General features: G+C 40.9%; 1 protein-coding gene across 1 annotated transcript in view; it reads right to left on the bottom strand.

Annotated features, from left to right (window-relative positions):
* QARS1 (glutaminyl-tRNA synthetase 1) overlaps nucleotides 1-22,584 on the bottom strand; it is a 1,547,311-nt gene that overhangs the window by 602,743 nt on the left and 921,984 nt on the right. The window contains exon 10 of the mRNA XM_044078737.1: nucleotides 6,669-6,755. Coding sequence (XP_043934672.1) covers nucleotides 6,669-6,755 — 87 coding nt within the window. The remainder of the gene's footprint in view (nucleotides 1-6,668; nucleotides 6,756-22,584) is intronic.

The following is a 22,584-nucleotide window of genomic DNA, read 5'->3' as shown; positions in this document are numbered from 1 at the left end:
ATTTGTGGTCATTATTTTAAATAATATGTCTCGCTAAGGCATTAGTACTCTTATGATGTTGTATATCCAAAAGATGTTCTTTGATCCGCTCTCTGAACTGCCTTTTTGTTTTCCTGACATAAAAGGCTTTACATAGTTGACATAAAGCTATATATACTACATTTGTTGTTAAACAATTATAATGCCCATGTATCCTAATATTACAGCCATTGATCATTGTTTCTGTACCTGAACAATATATGTGACTACATGTGCTACATGTTCCACATTTAAAATTGCCTTTACTTCTGTTGTTATATTTGTCAGTTTTTCCTTTGTTTTCTAATATATTTTTAAGAGATGGACTCTTTTTGTATACAAATTTTATTGGACCTTGAAAAAATTGTCTCCCAATTTTATCATTCACAAAGAAGTCCCAATTTTTCTTTATTATACTCTCTATTTCTCTAAAACAATCATTGTAATTAATAATATACAATGGTACGTTATTATAATAATCTTTCTCTAAAGTTCCTTTATTACCCAATGTTAATTTATTCAAGGAACCAGTTTTTAATATTGCGGTATAAATTCCGTTTTGTCTTTTATTTTTTACTTCATTGTATATTTTAACACAAAACTGTTCTGGATATCCTCTATTCATAAATAGTTGCATTATATAATTTAATTCTTCTATAAAGTCCTGCTCTTCACTTACCATTCTGGCTGCCCTGACCATCTGCCCTTTAATAATAGCTTTTTTCTGATGGTCAGGGTGCCAGCTATCAAAATGCAAGTATGCATTAGAAAAAGTGGGCTTTCTATGTATTTGTGTTTTTAAAATATTTGTTTCTTTGTTGTATATTATATCTACATCCAAATAATTGATTTTTTCATCATGAACATGATGTGTGAATCTTAGAAACTTTACTGTAGTGTCTATATACTCCAAAAAAGTTTTTAACATATCTTTGTCTTGGTCCCAGATGATAAATATATCATCTAAATATCTAGTATACATTACAAGATGTTTACGGAAATCTGATTGAAACAAATAATTATGCAATAATTAAACAAACACGACAATGTGACAACTGTAGACATTCCTAGCAGTATTCATGAACTAGTATGCAGAAACTAATAATATTAAAAACTTATTACATCAATTTGTAAATAATACCCAAGATGATCTCATCTATGCAAACTTCTTAACTTAAGAATGGGATAGAGAGAACAAATCTCATTTAATCCTGGCGAAACACTGGCATTGCAACGAAGTTGCCAATATAATTCCAGGACTTCAAGTAATACTTGATATGGGCTGTCTCTCCCATCTGAAACAATGGTATCAATTGCTCTAAATGAGAATGTATGGTTAATGTTTTCTATAATGTGTTTTGCTAATGCATTGTCTAACTTATTTTTCCTGATAGCATATAAATGCTCGTAGACACGCTCACGTAATTTCTATCTGTTTTGCCAATATAAAAGGCAGGACATAATTTGCACTGGGTAAATAAATCACTCCTTTCGATTGGCAATTAAATTTGTGTTTTACTTTATGTATCACGTTCCTGATGGTGAACGATTCACCTGTAGCCATGTGTATACAATATTTACACATGTTACATTGGAACATTCCTTTTCTGAGAAATGATGTTTTTGTATCACTTTGTATTATCTGTTTAAGATTCCTACCTCTTTTCCAGATGATTTTTGGTTTGGGTGGTAATTTATTACTTATATCATTATCTAATTTAATCATGTTCCAGTTTTTATTGATAATGAAAAGTAATAGTATCACTATCAGAACTAAAAGGGGTGATGAAAGCCAAATTAGTAGGAGGGGTGTGAGTATCACTTGTTTCTACTGTTTGGTATTGGTTTGTACCAAGAATTGGAAGATAGAGGCCTCTCTCTCTTTTATTTGTGACTTCTTTAACTAGTTGATCCAAAAGTTGTAGAGGGTAACCCCTACTAATTAAACATTCCCTTTAATAATTGACATTCATCATGGAAGTGATCAGCTCTAGAAATCATAGGAGCTGCCCGTACTAACTGTCCTTTTACAACAGATTTCTTTTGATATGTGGGATGGTTGCTACTGTAATGGAGGAAAGTGTTGGAATAAGTTTCTTTCCTATATATTTTTGCATAGAAAACTTTATTATTGTAGTATTTACGTAAATCAATGTCTAAATACGTTATTCTATCCTGATTAAATGTGTACGTAAAGTTTAAAAAATCAGTACTAGAATTGAAAAAAGAAGTTAGTTCAGTAATCATGGCATCATTGCCTTCGATTAAAATGAAAATATCTAAAAATCGTGTATAGTACTTGATTTTACTCATGATGTTAATATTCTTACCCAACACTTCCTGCTCCCAGTATGCCAGGACCAAATTGGCAAAGCTTCCCCCACAGGGGGGAGCCCATGGCCACACCTATTTTCTGCAGGTAGATTTTGTGATCAAAAGTGAAATAGTTGTAAGACAAAACAATATCTAACATTTCTTCCACTAATTTAATTTCTGTTTGGGGTGCATCATGTTTCCTCAAAATAAAGCTGACCCATTCTATACCATACTGATGAGGTATACAAGTGTATGGGTCTATTCCAACATGAATTACTCCAATATACGAGGGAAGAGGGGGAGGTAAGTACTGACTGGCTTGAACATCCCAACATACTGTACAATTCGACTGGAGATTTAAAATGTTTTAATTACAGTACTGTAACAGTAGAACCAATTGTTATTGAATTACTTACTCGTGGTTCTACCTTTGTTCCTAGTAATAGAGCAGATACGGTTCAAACTATTATTGACTTGAAGTTATTTTTGAGAAGATTAAATCTAAAAATGTTTTTTGCTAGTGAGCTCACAGGTGATGATAATTTGCATATAGCTAGTACATTTATACCACCAATGCATCCTACTTTAAACTTTTTTGAGAAAATTTGTGAAAATGATTTGAGAAATATGTTACATGCCAATTTAACTAGGACCAACACACATTCCAACATCACAATGTTGGAAAGAAAGGCATTACAGACATTAAAGGAGACAGTAATGAGATTTTTACAACCGGATAAAGGTGGAGGGCTGATCATTATGACTCAACAGCAGTACTTTAGTAAAATGTTACAAATACTTAACGTAGCATACGAGGAAACCTCTAGAAATCAACTTCATCAATCATATAATACTAGAAGATCTTTGTTCAATGATTTCTTTACTGAAGGCAGGATAGATATGACAACATTAAATTATTTCACAATGCTGACACCTAGATTACCTATACTTTTTGGCATCCCAAAAAATCATAAATCACTAGTGGATCCACCTATGAGACCATTAGTTCATGCCAGGAATAGTATAACCTATCCATGTGCTAAAATGATTGACATAGTCCTTCAAAAATATGTTCGTAAAGAAAAAGTTATATGTAAAGATTCCTGGTCTTTTCTTCAAAATATTAATAATCTAAAATTTGAGGATAATTTAAACTTCCTAACAGTTGATGTAAAAGACCTATACACTTGTATACCTCATCAGGATGGTATAAGAATGGGTCAGCTTTATTTTGAGGAAACATGATGCACCCCAAATAGAAATTAAATTAGTGGAAGAAATGTTAGATATTGTTTTGTCTTAAAACTATTTCACTTTTGATCACAAAATCTACATGCAGAAAATAGGTGTGGTCATGGGCTTTGCCAATTTGGTTATGGCATACTGGGAGCAGGAAGTGTTGGGTAAGAATATTAACATCATGAGTAAAATCAAGTACTATATACAATTTTTAGATGATATTTTCATTTTAATCGAAGGCAATGATGCCATGATTACTGAACTAATTTCTTTTTTCAATTCTATTACTGATTTTTTAAACTTTACATACATGTTTAATCAGGATAGAATAACGTATTTAGATGCTGATGTACGTAAAGACTACAATAATAAAGTTTTCAATGCAAAAATATATAGGAAAGAAACTTATTCCAACACTTTCCTCCATTACAGTAGCAACCATCCCACATATCAAGGACAGTTAGTACGGGCAGCTCGTATGATTTCTAGAGCTGATCACTTCCATGATGAATATCAATTATTAAAGGAAATGTTTATTAGTAGGGGTTACCCTCAACAACTTTTGGATCAACTAGTTAAAGAAGTCACAAATAAAAGCGAGACAGGCCTCTATCTTCCAATTCTTGGTACGAACCAATACCAAACAGTAGAAACAAGTAATACTCACACCCCTCCTAGTAATTTGGCTTTCATCACCCCTTTTAGTTTTGCTAGTGATACTATTATTTTTCATTATCAATAAAAACTGGAACATGATTAAATTAGATAATGATCTAAGTAATAAATTACCACCTAAACCAAAAATCATCTGTAAAAGAGGTAGGAATCTTAAACAGATAATACAAAGTGATACAAAAACATCATTTCTCAGAAAAGGAATGTTCCAATGTAACGTGTACATTTGTATACACATGGCTACAGGTGAATTGCTCACCATCAGGAACGTGATACATAAAATAAAATTTAATTGCCAGTTGAAAGGAGTGATTTATTTAGCCCAGTGCAAATTATGTCCTGCCTTTTATATTGGCAAAACAGATAGAAAATTATGTGAGCGTGTCTACGAGCATTTATATGCTATCAGGAAAAAAAAAGACAATGCATTAGCAAAACACATCATTAGAAAACATTAACCATACATTCTCATTTAGAGCAATTGATACCATCGTTTCAGATGGGAGAGACGGGCCCAGATCAAGTATTACTTGAAGTCCTGGAATTATATTGGCAACTTCGTTGCAATGCCAGTGTTTTACCAAGATTAAATGGGATTTGTTCTCTCTAGCCCATTCTTAAGTTAAGAAGTTTGCGTAGATGAGATCATCTTAGGTATTATTTACAAATTGATGTAATAAGTTTTTAATATTATTAGTTTCTGCATACTAGTTCATGAATACTGCTAGGAATGTCTACAGTTGTCACATTGTCGTGTTTGTTTATCCACACATTGTTTTTTAGAATTTCATTCTCTTCATTCCTTTTTAGTGTTTATTAAATTATATATAGTGGATTTATTAGTAATAATATTTGTTAGTTTTTATTTATTAAATCAATTTGATTCATTCCATGTAGTCGATCAGTAAGAATTCATGGTTTGGTGTGTTTGTAGCACCATTACTTGTATGTGATCGTAATAGTATAATATAGTTATATTAGGTTTATTTACTGTATTTAAGCACATGGTTTTAGTTCATTATACATAAATTTTTATCTAAACATATGTTCTTAGTTTAATATATAGAACATATTTTATATTTAGTAGCTTTTAAATACTATACACGGTTGAAATACTATTACATAACGGAGCTGTTTGGTTATTGTTTACTGTTGCTGGGATACAGTGCTTATGTTTGGCGCCAATTTGATTATTTAAATGCTTTCAGAAGTTTGTTCTTGTTTGTCTGAAGAAGTCCCACAACATAGTGGGACGAAAAGCGCTTAACTTCATGTTTAGAAAATAAAGTTGGCTTCCTGGCTTATCCGTGCATTTCCGTGTGGATTTTATACGTGAATTTACCCTTGGTTTTTGAATTCCATGCGACTATTATTTACACCTGGGTTTGGACTTCTATTGGCTGTTCGGTGGGTTCTGCAGTCCGCATACTTGTAAATATACTTTAATGGGAAGATCTGTGTGGGTATGTTGTCGCTGTCAGAGGAGACAGGAACTTATAAAGTAGATGAGCTGGGGATGGCTAGGTAATTGAGGGTGGGAGGGGAGCATTGCTGGAGTAACCAAATGCACAAGCGGTGACACTCACTTTACTGCACAGCATGGAAAACTAAATACAAATCTGTTGCTAGTAGTTCAGATTGACAGGTAAGTGCGACAAAGAAATTACCACTAAATGCTCTTGTTATCAATGGCAGACTTCAGTTAAAGTATGGTATATAACCACAGTTCAGACTGCCTCAGAAGTAGACTTTTAGACATTATAGTAAAGCACATTGTTTGGCATAAGGTCTACATAATGATGGCAAGACTACACTACTAAATTCATACCAAAAATAAACATGCCTGCTGTGAACGAAAAAAAAAAAAAAAAAAAAAGAACCACAAAACAAGAAAAAGTGGCAATAATATACTAGACCAAACTGCAAAGTGTCTAAAGCAGACCTTATTCCATGAAAAACAATGACTTTAGGACTCTCAACATGTGTCTGCATATGTGGCTTCAATTAAGTTGTATACCACACGATACAGTGTCCCCCCCCCCCCTTATAAGCAAACCCCATCAAAACACTGTATAATACTGACTATAAAGGAAATAAAGTAGTCCTCTCCACATTGGTCTAACAGTCCATAGGAAAGGCAAACCAAGCTGAAATAAATGGATTTTACTGCCAAATGGACTTGGTTTCTGCAATAATAAGCTATCAAGTCATTCTTTGTCAGTCAGCAGATGGTACACTAATGCAGGAGGATCTAAACAATCAGAGACAGAGGACATTGTTACAACAAAATAACTACAAAGGTATCAAGACACGCTGTTTAGATGCAACTTTTATTCATCAATAACACAAGCGTGTTCAGTTCCAATTAAACATGGCATTATTGAATACCAAGGGATACAATTTTACCAATCGCTTCTTACCTTTGCATAGCCAAAGTTGAAGTTGATTGCCTTAGCATGACCCACATGCAAAATTCCATTAGGCTCTGGAGGGAAACGAGTTCGCACCTGATTTAAAAAAATGGATATCATCAATACATACATATTCACAGTGAAATTTAAGATAAATGCAAAAGTAGCTTACAATACAAATGTTTACATGGAGGGAAGCATTATCTGGGCAAAGAAAAAAAAAAATTTCACTTGAGAATACAAAACTCTTCTATCACCTGAGCGGTCAGGACAGTAAACTTGGAAAAGCCTCCGAAACAATACAGCAGTATTAAAACAATGGCAGTAGAAGGACTGGGATCAAAAGTACAACTCATGTCAGCAACTTTTGATATAAAAAAATAACTCCCATGCACTCAATCTGAGTCTGCTTTCAATAAATGAATAAAAGGGGTGCAGTAGCTTTATTGTTTCAGAAATTACACTGTGGTCACACACATGTACAAACATGTACACACTGTAATGGTGATAGTGAAATGTAAAATGCATTCCTAATATTACTAAATAGTTTTGCAAGACAGGATATGGTTAGCTAAGGCTCTTGCCACCCCTATAGTGCCTTTTTTAGGCAAAGTTCAAAGGACAAAACCACCATCATAACAGGTACAAGCATGCAAAATCTGAAGATAATGGTACTCAATGCTAGAAGTCTAAACCTCAAAATGCACTCTCTCTCAGCACTCCTAAAAATGGAGAACATCGATATCTGTGCAGTAACTGAGACCTGGTTCAAGGCTCCAGAGAGCACCCCTGCAATACCAGGCTGCAACTCTTACCACACTTTTCGGCCACCAAATCAGGATCGAAACACTAAAGGTGGAGAAGTGTCCATATTCACCAAGGATATTCACACCACCAGGTTAGTTGCACAACACAATGCGACTGAAATTCTCCAGGTGCAACTAACACTAGGTAAGACTGCAATCCAAACTGTAGCTTGCTACAGATCTCCCACCATGCCCCAAGATTCTCAACTACACCTTTCTAAACATACTGGAAAATATTAATATACAACCAAACAACCTAATACTGGGTGATTTCAACTACCCTGCCATTAACTGGGAAAACTACTCATGTACCAATACCTTTGCCCAACGGTTCTTGGAATTCATAAATTCCAATGCCCTGGATCAACTAATCCATAGTCCCACCAGGGGCTCCAATATCCTAGACCTGGTCATTACCAAGATGTGAAATCGATGCTCCACACCTATGGTCACCCCCTCGTTGGTCAGGTCAGGCCATAAGCTAATCACCCTTAACATCCAAATCCCACCCCCCAGTAAGGAAACTGCCATAAAAAACTTCTCCAAAGCCAACTTCATGCTACTCAAGTCAGAAGTTACAAACTTCATGACACCCATGCAGACAGGAACTGAAAGTTTGACTGCTGAGTCTTACACTAAGGCACTGTACGAGCACATCCACTCCTGCATGAATTGTGCCATCCAAAACAGAACCAAGATGTTCACCTCCAAAAAAAGGAAGCCAATCTGGTGGTCCCCTGCCATAACAAATTTTACAACAAAAGGAAGAAACTGTTGCAGAAAAGAGGAAAATCCCAGGATGCAAAAAACTCCCTTAGCAGCCTCAGTAAAAAGCTGAGATCACTCATAAAATCCTCCAAAGCTAGTTACGAAAATAAAATTGCCAAAGATTCCAAAGGCAACCACAAGGCATTCTATAACTATGTCAAGAATCTAAATGGCAATGCTACAACAGAATGGCATTAAATATACTGATCCCAAGGATATTGCCAATATCCTGGCAGATCGATTCAGTGCCAACTTCACCCCCATCTCACCCCCTAAATGGCCCATCTCAATACCGGAAGATTGCCAATTTCCAGTAATAACGGCCACACAGGTAAAAAAACGTACTCTCCAAAGCTAATAATACAGCATCCATGGGACCAGATGACATCCCGGGCTGTGTACTACATGAACTACAAAATGAACTGGCACCTCACCTAAGTGTCATGTTTAACCATACCCTCACCTCAAGCTTCATGCCCATTGAGTGGCGCACAGCTACAGTTATCCCACTCCACAATGGGGGATCCACCTTGGATCCCGGGAACTACTGCCCCATCAGTCTGACGAGCCTAATCTGCAAGGCCATGGAATGTATTATCATGGAACTTATAAACAAAGACATTGGCAACCTTAAAACACTGGACCCCACCCAGTTTGGGTTCGTGAAGGGCCGATCTTGTCTCCTGAACCTGACTGACTTCTTCAAATCAGTCTCCAGAGCTGTGGACGAGGGTAAGACAGTCCACACAGCCTATCTGGACCTCACCAAGGCCTTTGACACCACCTTTGACACCATCCCCCACTCTGGAATCATAGATAAACTTACTAAGATGGGCATTAATCCCTACGTCACTCGATGGGTTGCCAACTGGCTTACTGACAGAACCCACACTGTAAAAGTAGCGGACTCCAAATCCAGCTCCAGAAAAGTGACAAGTGGAGTACCTCAGGGTTCAGTCCTGGGACCTCTCTTGTTTGGCATCTACTTCTCTGAAGTACAGGCCAACACTAAGGGACTCTGGCTAACAAAGTTCGCAGATGACTGCAAACTGGGAGCCATTACTGAATCCCCAAATGATGTTGATACTCTACAAAAGGGCCTTACAGAAACAGATGCTTGGTGCCAATGCCATGGGCTCAAGCTCAATGCCAAGAAATGAGACGTTATGTACCTACCATAACGTTCCATGTTAGTTGTCTTCTCTCGCCTTCTTTCTTGCTGGATGGGTTGGGAGCCGATCCTCGGCTCCGACTCGGCCACTTACTAAAGCTCGAGAGCTTATTTTACCAGCTCGAGGAAACCCTATATCCCATGATGCTAGGCGATAACTCCCCAGATCTCATTTGGAAGCTGAAAAACCTAGCATAGGCCAATAAAACAAAATCCTCCAACTGGAAAGGAGGAGGAAGAGGGATAAAAACCCAAAGATCATTATGTACACTATATATATCCTAGGACACCTAGATGGTGAAACAAGGGAATATAAGGACCCTTCAAAGAAGGGAAGATCTTCTCGGTCTGTCCAGGCTAGGGGGATGGTGGGATTTAAGAAAGAAGGCGAGAGAAGACAACTAACATGGAACGTTATGGTAGGTACATAACTTCTCAATGTTAAGTTGTCAATCTCGCCTTCATTCTTGCTGGATGGGACCGCGTCCCTAGCACCTTCATCCTGGGTGGCTCATTGGAACAGACTCTTGAGAGCGGTGGAACCAAATTTTGCTCTGTCCCTGGAGGCCATGTCCAATTTGTAATGCAAAACAAAGGTATGAGGAGAGGCCCATGTGGCTGCCACACAGATAGTGTCTATTGGTAGTCTAGCTTGAAAAGCTGTAGATGTAGCTAGTGCTCTAATTGAATGGGATTTTGGCTTAGAAGTTAATTCTCTGCCTCTGAGTTGATAAATAGATGTAATCACAGAAGACAGCCACCTAGATAGGGTTACCTTAGATACAGGAAGGCCTTTCTTATTTTCTGCATACGATAAAAACAGTTGATAAGACTTCCTTATTTGTTTGGTTCTATCCAAATAGTATCAGAGCTGGCGGTGAACATTCTAGATAATGTAGCTTTTGCTCCACTCTATTAGTATAGTTTGGGAAAAAAACTGGGAGATCAATTGATTGATTTAAATTCGTCTGTGAAGCCATCTTGGGTAAGAAGGATGGATTAGTTCTTAGGGAAACTCTGTCTTTATGGAAGATTAAGTAGGGAGGACGAATGCAGAGGGCGTGAAGCTCAGATACTCTCCTAGCAGAAGTAATGGCGACTAGGAAGAGTGTCTTCCAGGAAAGAAATTTCAATGAACAGGAGACCGCAGGTTCAAAGGGGGGAAGAATCAAGGATATTAAGACTAAATTAAGATCCCACTGAGGTGGAGGGTCTTTGATCGGAGGCTTAAGTAAAAATACACCTTTAAGGAAAGCTTTGCAAAGCTTATGGGACATGATGTTGTGGTCCGATAAGCCTATATGAAAATTCAATATGGCTGCCAATTGAACTTTTACTGTAGAGGCAGAAGACCCTGAATGAAAAATTTCAGCTAGGAAGTCTAAGACTAATGAATTGGGGCACTAAAGGGATCTATATTCCTTGCCTTTGCCCAGAAGGAGAAACGTTTCCATTTACTAGTGTAAATCCTTCTGGTGGAAGATTTAAGGGAAGCTACTATGATATCCCGGACGGGATTAGAAATCATAGGAATCCTGGGTAAAGACGGAAGTGTAGCAACCAAGCAGAGAATGTAGGGATTGGTGCAGTTGACCCGACTGATGGGTCAACAGATCTGGAGCTGGGTCCAGATGCCAAGGCTGTACCAAAAGATAACGATGTAGGAACGGAAACCATATCTGTCGAGGCCAATAAGGGGCAATGAGAATCAACTTGGCTCTCAAGGCGGTTGCTTTCTGAATTACTTGTGGGATTAGAGGAAAGGGTGGAAAAGCATAGAGAAGTCCCCGAGGCCAATCTTGGACTAGAGCGTCTCTGAGGGGATGGCCTGGAAGGGGGAAGAGGGTGAAGAAGTCGGGGCATTTGCTGTTTTGGGGTGTAGCAAAAAGATCGCAGCAAGGAAGGCCCCACTTCTGAAAAATCTCTTCCGCCATTGTTTGAGAGACCACTCGTGTGGCATGAGTATAGCTCTGCTCAACCTGTCCGCTATGATGTTGAACTTCCCGGGGATATGCGTTGCTATCAGAAACCGCTGAGAGGAGATTGCCCATTGCCAAAGTCTGAGTGCCTCTCGACACAGGGGATAGAACTTGGTTCCGCCTTGCTTGTTGATAAACCACACTACGGACATATTGTCCGTTTGGATTGCAATATTTCCCAGGGGAAGAGAGCCGTGGAGGGCTTGCAACGTTACAAGCACTGCTCTCATCTCTAGGACATTTATGTGCAGGTGGCGTTCGAAAGGTTGCCAAGTGCCATGGACCATCCTGCCTGAAAATGCCCCCCCCCCCCCCGATCAGGGAGGCATCCGATGTCACCGTGGCGACCAGGGGAGGAGGAACAAAGGGTCTGCCTTGATGGACTTGAGGGGACAATATCCACCAGGACAGATGACTTTTGCAAGTTGGAGTTATCATGATCTTGTGGTGCATAGGGAGTTGCTGAAAGGACCACTGAGCGAAAAGCATCCACTGTAGAAGATGCATGTAAAAACGTGCAAGAGGAAGAAGTGTTATGGCAGCCGCCATAAGACCCAATACTTTCAGGACATACCTGGCCTGAATTTTGTCGCTCTGAAGAAGAACATGGACATGGTTTTGAATATTTAAGACCCTTTGATCTGTTAACTTTGCTGAAAGTTGTACGGTGTCCAAGTTGGCACCTATAAAGGTAATAGACTGACAAGGCAGACTTTTCAAAATTTATAGAGATTCCTAGTCCTCTGCAAATGTGAATGGTGTAAGCTCTGGCTTGGAGAAGTTGATGCCTGGTGGTGGCAGTGAGGAACCAGTCGTCTAGATATGGAAACACCTGGAATCCTTGCCGTCTCAGGTGAGCCGTAACCACTGCCATACATTTGGTGAACACTCTGGGGGCTGTACGGAGACCAAAGGGCAGGGCTCTGAATTGGTAGCGACTGGCCCCCAGCCGAAAGCGGAGAAACCTTCTGGAGCGCCTGTGAATTTTGATGTGATAGTACACATCCTGAAGGTCCACGGAGCACATCCAATTGTCCTTGCCCAGAAAGGGTAGAATGGACTGTAGCGTGACCATCCGGACTCTTGTTCTCTTTACAAACTTGTTTAGTTTGCTGAGATCTAATATTGGTCTCCAGTCCCCTGTCTTTTTCGGTACCAAAAAGAACCTTGAGTAGATTCCGGATCCTAGTTGGTCTGCTGGGACTGGCTGGATGGCTCTTTTTGCTAGCAGTTTTGATATCTCTGGTACTGCTAGTTCCCTTAGACCGGGTGGAACGTCTGGAAGGGTTCTCTTTTGCTGAATTGAGGTTTGGATAAAGGGAATTTTGTAACCCTCGGATATGATCGACTGTACCCATTTGTCTTGAGTAAGGGAAAGCCAGGCTTTTGGGTACAGTGACAATCTTCCCCCGACTGCCTCCGAAGGTGGACAATCGGGCAACATCTCAGGGATGCTGAAAGGGTTTGTCAGAGAGAGGCTCCCTGCTACCCTGGTTCTGCGGACCCCCTCTGCCCCTAGGGCGGCGTCTGTTGTTGTTACCCCCTCTGCCTCTGGGGTAAACTGATCTCTTGCGTCAGGCGTGACTCCTTGAGATTTGCGGAACCACATTTTCCCACCCTTCTGACCCTTAGGGTATGGTCTTGAAGGGGTGGAGAAACTGACTCCTACGGCAGAAAGAGTCTTGCCATCTTGTTCGCATCTGGTCAAGGTGTCTTTCACTTGAGGTCGCCTTGAAAGGGTCCGCGAAATTACACAGCCGCATCCAGGCGTGACGCCTTAAGGCCACTTCTGTGCCCGCGGCCCTACTCGCGCCATCGGCTGCATATGAAATTAGACGCATGAAGGAGTTAACAATCGAGTTTAGGGTTCCAAGCTGTGAGTTTATTTTATCCTGGGACCCAGCAGCTGACGGATCCTGTAAGACTTCTCCCAACTCTTCGAGAATATCTCTCTGAAGGCGGGTGAAGTGACAAGTAATTCAGCGACCGCATGGCAAAGGTCGCTGAAGAAAACATCCGCTTACCGTACCTATCCATGGTCCTAGAATCCTTATTAGGAGGATGGATAGGTACAGAAGGATCAGCTAGTTCCTTCTTGGTGGCTGCCGCCACCACCATGGCATCTGCCGGTACATCTTTTGTTAAGAATTGTTTGTCAACTGGTGCTGTGATGAATTTAGATGGTCTCCGAGGGGTGGGTTCCACCGAATCCGGGGCAGACCACGCCTTCCGAGCCACTACTTCCATAAGGGGGTCGAAAGGAGGAGACACCCAGGAGGTGGAGGGTCGAGAACCAAACGCCTCCAGGTACACCGACTCGTCCTCGGAAGGATTAAGGGAAGACCAGTTCCCCCTCTGCTTTAGGATTTCTAGGATGTCTGAGAAAGAGACATCCTCAGAGGGGGACTTTGGGGATCCCTCAGACTCATCCAAGTTGGTGTCAGATGTAATGGACTCAGGGGAGTCCACATGCTTCCTCTTACATGTCCTCTTACGCGGAGGCTCCGCTGACAGGTCAGGAGAAGCCTCGGAAGAGGAAGATATTCCCAGTGGGGAAACCTGAGGCGTTGGATCTCTGGGTCCGGGAGCAAGAGAGTGGGAAGAGACATCAGCAGGCACTTTAGTGGGAGGAGCTGATGGAGCTGACCACTGACTATGCCCTGGGGCTAGTACACTCATCACCTCGAAGGCTCCCCTATCAGAAAGGCCAGAGGGCTCCCGCTCCGAAGAGGTAGGAACCCCAGGCCGCACCGACAGGGAAGGCTCCGAGGCCGTTGGGGCCGAGCTCACCAGCGCCGACGCTCCGAGAGGGAGAATGGGGTCGGACAATGGTCCGATGCCACTCGCCCCCTCGGAGCCGACGAGAGAGACTAGGCACCGGGATCCGTCCAATGAAGGCATCAAGGAGGAGATCGGAGTGGAAGACTAAGGAGCCGAAGGGGGTGGTATCAGCTCCGACGCCACAACAGTCACGGCTCCGAGGAACTCCAGCTCCGAACTCAGAGGGAGAGTCGAAGGAGGAAAAATAGGTGGAGTCGTAATAGCTACCGTCTGATGAGAAGGGCTACAGATCATTTGGGCCAATGCCTGAGACTTTAACAACCTACTTACCACTTTCTCTCAAGGTTGTGGTCTGAAAGCCTGGACGACTGAGAAGATCGGCTCCGATGGCTCCGCTCCGAGAGCAGGGGGGATCTCGGAGCCGAATGGATGGACTCCAACGAAGGGGATCGTGACCTCTTCTTAGATATGGATGGAGCCAAAGGAGCCGAAGACACGCCGGCTCCAGCCGGAGCCGACCGTGAATGCCTAGACTCAGAGGTATCGGCTCCGAGTGGGGCCGAGACAGGAATCTGTGACTCAGAGGGATCGGTTCCAGCCGGAGCCGATCTAGGCACAAAGAGCCAGCAGCCGAAGGCTTAGTACTCGGAGCCGACGGTTTTGCTGGTTTCGAAGTCCTCCCCGACACAGACTTAGTCGGGGAGCCCTAGGGCTTTAACAAGCCCCTCAATATTAGTTTGTTCCTGTGCTCCTGCAGGACTCTTGGACTGAATGCATGACACACAGAACAAGAGTCCTGCAGGTGCAGGGGTCCCAGGCAGTAAACACAAGAAGTGTGACCGTCTGTCAGAGACATTTTCTGACAGCACAAGTCACACTTCTTAAAGCCTGAGACCTTAGTTTCCTTTGGTTCCTTCGACATAACAGTGTCAAGGGAGCACAAAAAGAAGAGAAACACACACACACACACACACACACACACACACACACACACACACACACACACACACACACACACACAAAACACTCAAAAAAAAAACAATAAAGATATTAATTGGGATACTGACACACCCAAACGCTCCACAGGATCCCTAATAATAATTAGGAAAAGGGCAGGTTTAAGGCCTAACCTAAGAGTGGAGGGGGGGGTATAAGGGGAAAAAAAGGGAAGGTATTAACAGGAATAGATTAAAAGTAGTCGTTAACTACTAAAAAACAACTGGGTGAAAAACTAACCAAAAAGGGTGACTGAAAACTATGTATTCAAAAGACTTACCAGGAGCCGGCAAAAATACGCACCTCGCAAGCGAAAGCGGCAAATGAGATCTGGGGAGTTATCGCCTAGCATCATGGGATATAGGGTTGCCTCAAGCCGGTAAAATAAGCTCTTGAGCTTTAGTAAGTGGCCGAGTCGGAGCCGAGGATCGGCTCTGAACCCATCCAGCAAGAATGAAGGCGAGATTGACAACTTAACATTGTATAGTTATCCCCTTTGGGAAAAAACACGTATCCGTGAATTACCACATAGGTGGCAGTACACTAAACACCGAAAGTGTAATAAGAGACTTAGGGACACAGGTGGACAGCGATCTCACCTTCAATAACCACATCGCTGCAATAGTCAGGAAATCTTTCTATCTGGCACACCTCATCACTAAGGGCTTTTCATCCAGAAAAAGAGAGATCATTGTTCCACTGTACTCATCCCTCATTAGACCCATTATAGAATACAACGCCCCCATTTGGTATGTACTTCTCAAGACATCTGCAACAACTGGAAAGGCCGCAGAAATACCTCACTAAAAGAATCACAGGCCTAAAGCAGATGCCCTATGCTGACTTCCTTAAAAAACTCCAGGCATACTCTGTCGCATATCGTCTACTCAGAGGTGATCTCTGCTTAAACATACAAGGCCATGTCAAACCCAGAGCTGTTGGACATGCTACACAAAGAAATCCCAATCCCTCAGAGCCACATGCACCAGGGATATAAACCTTGTCATCACAATAAACAAAACATGCTGGAGGGATACGTTCCTGACCCAGAGACTCCCCAGACTCTGGAATAGACTGCCTATACATGTCAAGCAGAGTGCCTCTTTGGCCCTCTTCAAAAAGAACCTTGATGATTGGATGGGAGAAAGGAAATTCATCCCGGGAATCACGTCAGTTGCCCTGCTAGACAGGGGTCCAGGGAAGTAAATAGTGTGGGAAGAAATAACCAGGGAATTGTTATGGCTAGGCCGATAGCCTAGTACCAACCTATGATATGAGCAGTTAATAAAAGGCTATTCAAGACAAACACTTCTTTTTAATCAAAAAAATGACTTAAAACTCAAAAGTGCTTTTGCATTTCACATCAACTATGTCGCCGAACTCTTCAATATCAATGTAAATGATGCAAGAAGAAGGATGTCCTTGTCAAAAAGTATATGGTCAGGACAAAGATGCTCATTTGCATGAAATCAGTTAAAATTATTCAAATCAACTACAGAGCTTCCCCACAACCCTAGATAATAAAATATTCATTCTGAGCACTGCTCTAAAGAAAGGGAAATCTGCCCCGTTTCAGTCATACATAAAGAAGTTTGCAAAACCTACCTACTGTCAATCTTGTACACACACCTTGCCTATTAGCTAAGAAAAGAAATGTTACATGATCAATAAACACCTTTAAGACATGCTAAAACAATATTATGTTACAGTCCTTTGGAAGAAATGTGGAGAAATAATGTTAATAAAACTATGGCTTGCTGAAAGATTTGACAAATAATTTAAACATACCAGTAATATCACTTGTGCAAAAAAGAGTGGGGAGGGGGAGTTAGACATTGAAAAGGAATGCCCCTCCAATTTTATTTTCTTTCTTTCTATGTTCTCCAGTTACCATCAAACCCTCATCCCCTACTTCTTCATTATTCCAACCCCACAGTCTGACGATACTGAGAGATACAGGCAAAAGCCAAGGACCACAGCAGAAGCTGGAGAGTTTGCATGCAACTCACTCCATTATATGGTGGTCAAAACAGGCGCACTACTGAAAGCAGGGTCTGTACCTGCTGGCCCAGTGGAATGGGTATGCTCCGTCACAGACACACACACACAGACAGACACACAGTTACAGAGCTACAAACTCCATGAAAGGCTTGCAATGCCAGCTGGCTTCCAGCAGGTGTCAGCCATGTAGCTGGTCAAAACCTCTGAGATGGGCATAGGTTCATAGGTACCTAGTAGGCTACTGCACCATGAGGATCTTTAAAAGCCCAGCCCTGCATTCCCATTAATTCTTTAATCCTTGTAATTTAAGTATAAATAACCCAGAACGGGGCAGAAAATTTGCATGCCACCCCTATCCACAAAGGACAAGGATGCCAAACCATGGGCGAATTTGCAGTTTTCCATCTATTCGCCATATTACATTTGACTACAGTAAAAGTAGTAGTTTGTTTTATGTGAAAAGGAAGACAATTCCAAACAACTGATATTCTTTGTGATACATATCTACCCCGATAACTTGTTCTAGTTATGTTGTAGAAGACATTAAGATCTCTTGTCAGATGTTTGCTCCACAACTAGACTTACTGATGTGCAATACATCTGAGGGGATGGGATCTACTCAGGCTCTGTACACAAGGCACAGATTGCCCCTCAGTAGCCCATATGATACCAAGAGTCTTTTTAAGATTTAGGCATTTGATTTAGTTAGCGAGAAAGTGATGTGGTTGTTCAAGTTGTGTTGAGCACTTGGACAGATACATACCACAGGGGCATGATTGGCCTAATAAGTGAGGAATACAGTAGAATGATCACATCAATGGATCTATATTCCAATAGCTGTATTAATAAGTTGTACAAAGAAAAAGGAGTTTTTAACAAAAGTGGATACAAGGTGATTGAAGGACAGTTTCTCCAAATGGGTTCCCAGGTCCCCAACTACTAGATTAATTTTCAGGGGTATGTTGTCGGTGTGATAGCTACTGAGGATGTCATGCTAGTCAAAGGAGATTATACATTTTTTGGCATTTAGTTTTAGTTTGTGGTTACACCACCAGCTATTTGCTTGGGAAAGGCCCACTTGGAGGCTCTTGGTGTCCTTTGGAGAGTTTATTATGGCACAGAGTTAACAGTCATCTGCAAACCTGGTCAGCCATAACCCCACCCTAATGGGAGAGAGGGGGTGAAATTACAGTTAAACTTCTCCACTAGTAAATTGGCTATACCCCTCAGAGTCTGAGCATGAGATATCATTACACTATTAGCTTTGTGCATTGTTTTTAATGTTTCAAACATAGTTAAAGATGGCCTTATGGTTATTTTTTGCCTGAGTTGCTATTTTTACTTCATATCTAGGTTTGATTGATTTGATCAAGGGCTGGAGTTCCTTGCTCAATTTAGCAAGAGTGCTTTTGACATCTTGAGTTACATTATTATTGCTTGAATGAGTTTTTTTCTTTCACATTTGGGTTCCACCAGAGGGGTTTATATTTAAATTTAGCACTGTATTTACGTCGGAGGGAGGCAGATGAATCTATGCAGCTACTGACATGTACAAAGAATTTGGTGGTAAAGGATTTCACATACGCAGTGGGGTGACGGGTTCTTCATGTTGGAGGGGGATGTAGAATTCAGCCAGAACACCACTCAGTTTTAGCAGGTTAGCCTTCTCATCAGCTCTGAATACGGAGGTATCTGAAAATGCCTCTGGTTTCAGTCTTATTGTAAATGTGACTGTTTTATTGTCTGATTTGACTAGGGAGGAAGTTACAGTTGGTGTGGCACGCTGCTGTCCCACACTGGAGAAGACCAAGTCCAGGATTCTGTCTCCCCTAGGTGGGGTGCAGACAAACTGGTCCAGAGAGTTTGTATTTATGAAGTCCAGAAATCTCTGGGCATAAAGGGTTGGGGGGATTGTGCAAGTCTCCCAGTTCATGATGTGTAGTTGAAGTCCCCTAGAAGAATGGTGTTTGGCCTAATGCTTAGTCAAGTTGGGGAAATGGGCCAAAGGGGGGCATAGAGGGGGTTTTACTGTTAGCTATGATGTGACAAGGGCTTTTTGTTAATAGCAAGTTGGATGTGGAGAGTTCCAGTTCATTATCCTGTTTAAAGAGCCTGGAGGTGAAAGTTTTATGACTATATAGATGCTGCAGCCTCTAATCAATTCATCATGTGTGATGTGTCTTAACCATAGTAAGTGCTGAAACCCTTCACTGATGGGGTGTTCTCCGTGATCTTGAACGAAGTCTCCGTGACGAGATATATATATATATATATATATATATATATATATATATATCAATGCATCCTAGAGCATGTTGTGCCTGTAGGGAGTGAAGTGCTTTTTGTTGAGGCTCCTAGCTCTGAGCATCACTACTTTTACATTATCAAAGTTTTGTTTTAAGTTGGCACCTTTTGAAGACTAACACTGTCTAAAAAAGGCACTCATGAGGGTGGATAAGGATTTAGCTAATACACAAAAACCTTGGGGAGACAGATGCAGGCCATCCCTGGCAAAACAGGTCCTTCTGCCATCTCCTCCTGGGCGGATATATATATATATATATATATATATATATATATATATATATATATATATATATATATATACGGGTCTACTTCATAAGATCGACAGACCATTTGATCGACGTTCATTTGGTCGACAACCAGTATTCAAGGCACTTAGGGATTTGCCCCCCCTCCCCAATGTTGTGCGACCCTGGAGTTGATATATATATAGTTAGGGGGGTGTGGGGGGCACAGTTTTTTTACCTTGGCAAGATTAAGAGGCAGTTGAAAAATAGGATGTATGAGCATTATTATGCCATTAAAAATAAAAACATGGATAATGCCTTGGTTAGGCACATGTCTTTGCAGGAAAGGCACACCAAGTTTTATTTTGCAGTTACAGACCACATTCCAGTGAGTTATAGTGGAGACAGAAAGGTTGAGTTAAACTACAGAGAATTCTGGTGGCAAGTCTTGTTCAATGCTTGTAACACACCTGGGCTGAATGCAGCAGTTAATTATAAAGTTATTTTACAGAGAAAAAGTGTGTGTGACAGGTGAAAATGAAAAAGTATGCACTGTCTTTTCTTTTATTACATGTATAGAAAAAATATGTATAATGTATACATATTTTTCAAAACGTAGCCTTTTTCTGGTGTTTTAACCTATGTAAATGCACCTTTAATGTGAAAGCATTGCATGAAAGCAACTGGAAGTTTTCACATTGCATTGTCTTGGATGAAGTACACTTGTTGATTGGCCACTATTTAATTAGATAGGATTTAAAACAGGTTTACATTACAAGTTTTCTTTAGTTCTGATGAAGGTCTTTTTGAAGGTCGAAAGCGCTTAATCTGAGCAACACTGTGGATTTTTAGCATTTGCTTTTTATAGGTTGGTACTAGGCTATCAGCCCTAGGGCCTATACAAGCCTAGCCATAACAATTCCCTGGATATTTCTTCCCACAATATTTACTTCTCTGGACCCCTGTCTAGCAGGGTGACTGACATGATCCCGGGGTGAATTTCCTATCTCACATCCAATTGGATTTCAGTGAAAATTAAAGTCCTTTTGTACGGAGCTCCTTGTGGTACCTCATTTTTTGGTGATTTATGTGATTTTTTACTTTGTTTCACCTAGAGGCTGGTATATAGTTTGTTTTATTTTCAGTCAAAAGATTTGCTTGGAGGTTAGTGAGGACAGGTGCCGAATACAGTAGGGTGGGTAGAAGGCAGGCTTGCGCCAGAGAGAGTTTGGCTTCATTTGTCAGGAATTTTTTTATTTATATAAAGTAGGCAGTTTTTGTACTGTCTTTTTTATGCAGTTTTGAATATGTAGACAGAATTTAAGTTGATCGATTATAAGCCCTAAGAGCTTGGTGTGGGATTTGACCATGATAATTGTGTTGTTTAGTGAGGTGACAGTGAAGGTGTATTTGAGGTGTTGGAAAGATTTGGGAAGGAAGAGTAGGAGCTTAGTTTTGTTTGGGTTAAGAAGGAGTTGATTGGAATTTAGCCATTTTTCAGCTGAGTGGAGAGATTCTTGTGTAAAGGCGGGGTAGTTTGTCAGAAGTGGAAATTATTGTGGAGTCGTCAGCATATGGTATTAGAGAGTAGTGAGGACAGGCTTGAGAGAGGTTATTAATGAAGATGTTTAATAGAAGGGGACCAAGGACGGAGCTTCAGGGAACCCTGGTAGAGACTGTGAGGCAAGGGGAAGATGCAAACATCCATTTCACAGCCTGAGTTCTGTTAGAGAGGTAGCCAGAGAACCAGCACAGACTACAGTTGGCTAGATTAAGGTTAGATAGTTTGGACAGAAGTAGGTTGTGGGAAACGGTGTCAAATGCTTTAGAGAAGTCAAGGAAAAGATATGAGACTAGTTTACTGTGGTCACAAGATGTAGAGATTCTAAGTATAAAAGATATTAGTGCTGTGGCTGTACTGCGGTTGGGGCGAAAATCATGTTGGGTAGGGGTAAGCAGATTTTCATAAAGTAGATTAGCAATGAGCTGTTTATGAATACATTTTTCAAGAATCTTTGAAAAGAGGGGAAAAGATACCAACAGGTCTGAAATTATAAGAGTCAGCAGAGTTACCTTTTTTATGCATAAGAACAGCAAAGATTTTTTTTCCAGATTTCAAGGACTATGTTTTCTTGGACTGATCTTTTGATAAGTATGGAGTTGGGATATGCAACAGATTTTGCTTCAAGTTTAAGGAAGACAGGAGGTAGGTTATCAAAAGAAGGGGAACACGCCTTGAGTTTAATGAGCAGAGATCTGATATAGGAAGTGGGGATGGGTTTAAGTGTTAAGGAGGTTGATGGAGAAGAAGTGATGGGAGAGATGGAGGGGTTGGTATTTATGCCTTTTTTAGTTAATTTTTGAATGGGGTCAATGAAGAAGGTGTTAAGAAGTGTAGCAATTTATACAGTGGAGGTGTAGGGGAGGGGTTTGGAGCAGGGGGTTTCCCAGGTGTGACAGTTTGTTGACAGTATTCCAGAATTTGTTGGGGTTAGAGCCGGAGCTTATTTGTGGATTAAGGTTTTTTTTTTTTGTCTAGGCTGACTTGTTCTGAACGTGTTAAGTGTTTCAGAGACTATCTGCAAGCTTGAAATTTCTTCATTTTTATGCCAGGATGTGAAGAAAGGGGAGGCCTGTGTAATGGTATCCCTTTGATAAGAGTACAACTAGGGAGGCCTATGTAATGGTATCCCTTTGATAAGAGTATAACTAGGGAGGCCTATGTAATGGTATCCCTTTGATAAGAGTACAACTATAAAAAGACAACATTAGCTAAAAACAGATGTAGGGAGAGTCAAGGAGAGAGTTATTAGAGAGGTAGTGACCTGCAAATAAGTAGAGCGCATGTAAAATTACTGATGGATTAATTATTGGAAAGATCGTTGCAGGGAT

This window comes from Protopterus annectens, chromosome 7.part1 (assembly GCF_019279795.1).
Source record: "Protopterus annectens isolate FY-2018-M chromosome 7.part1, PAN1.0, whole genome shotgun sequence".
NCBI lineage: Eukaryota > Metazoa > Chordata > Ceratodontiformes > Protopteridae > Protopterus > Protopterus annectens.
This window is presented reverse-complemented; position numbering and strand designations above follow the sequence as displayed.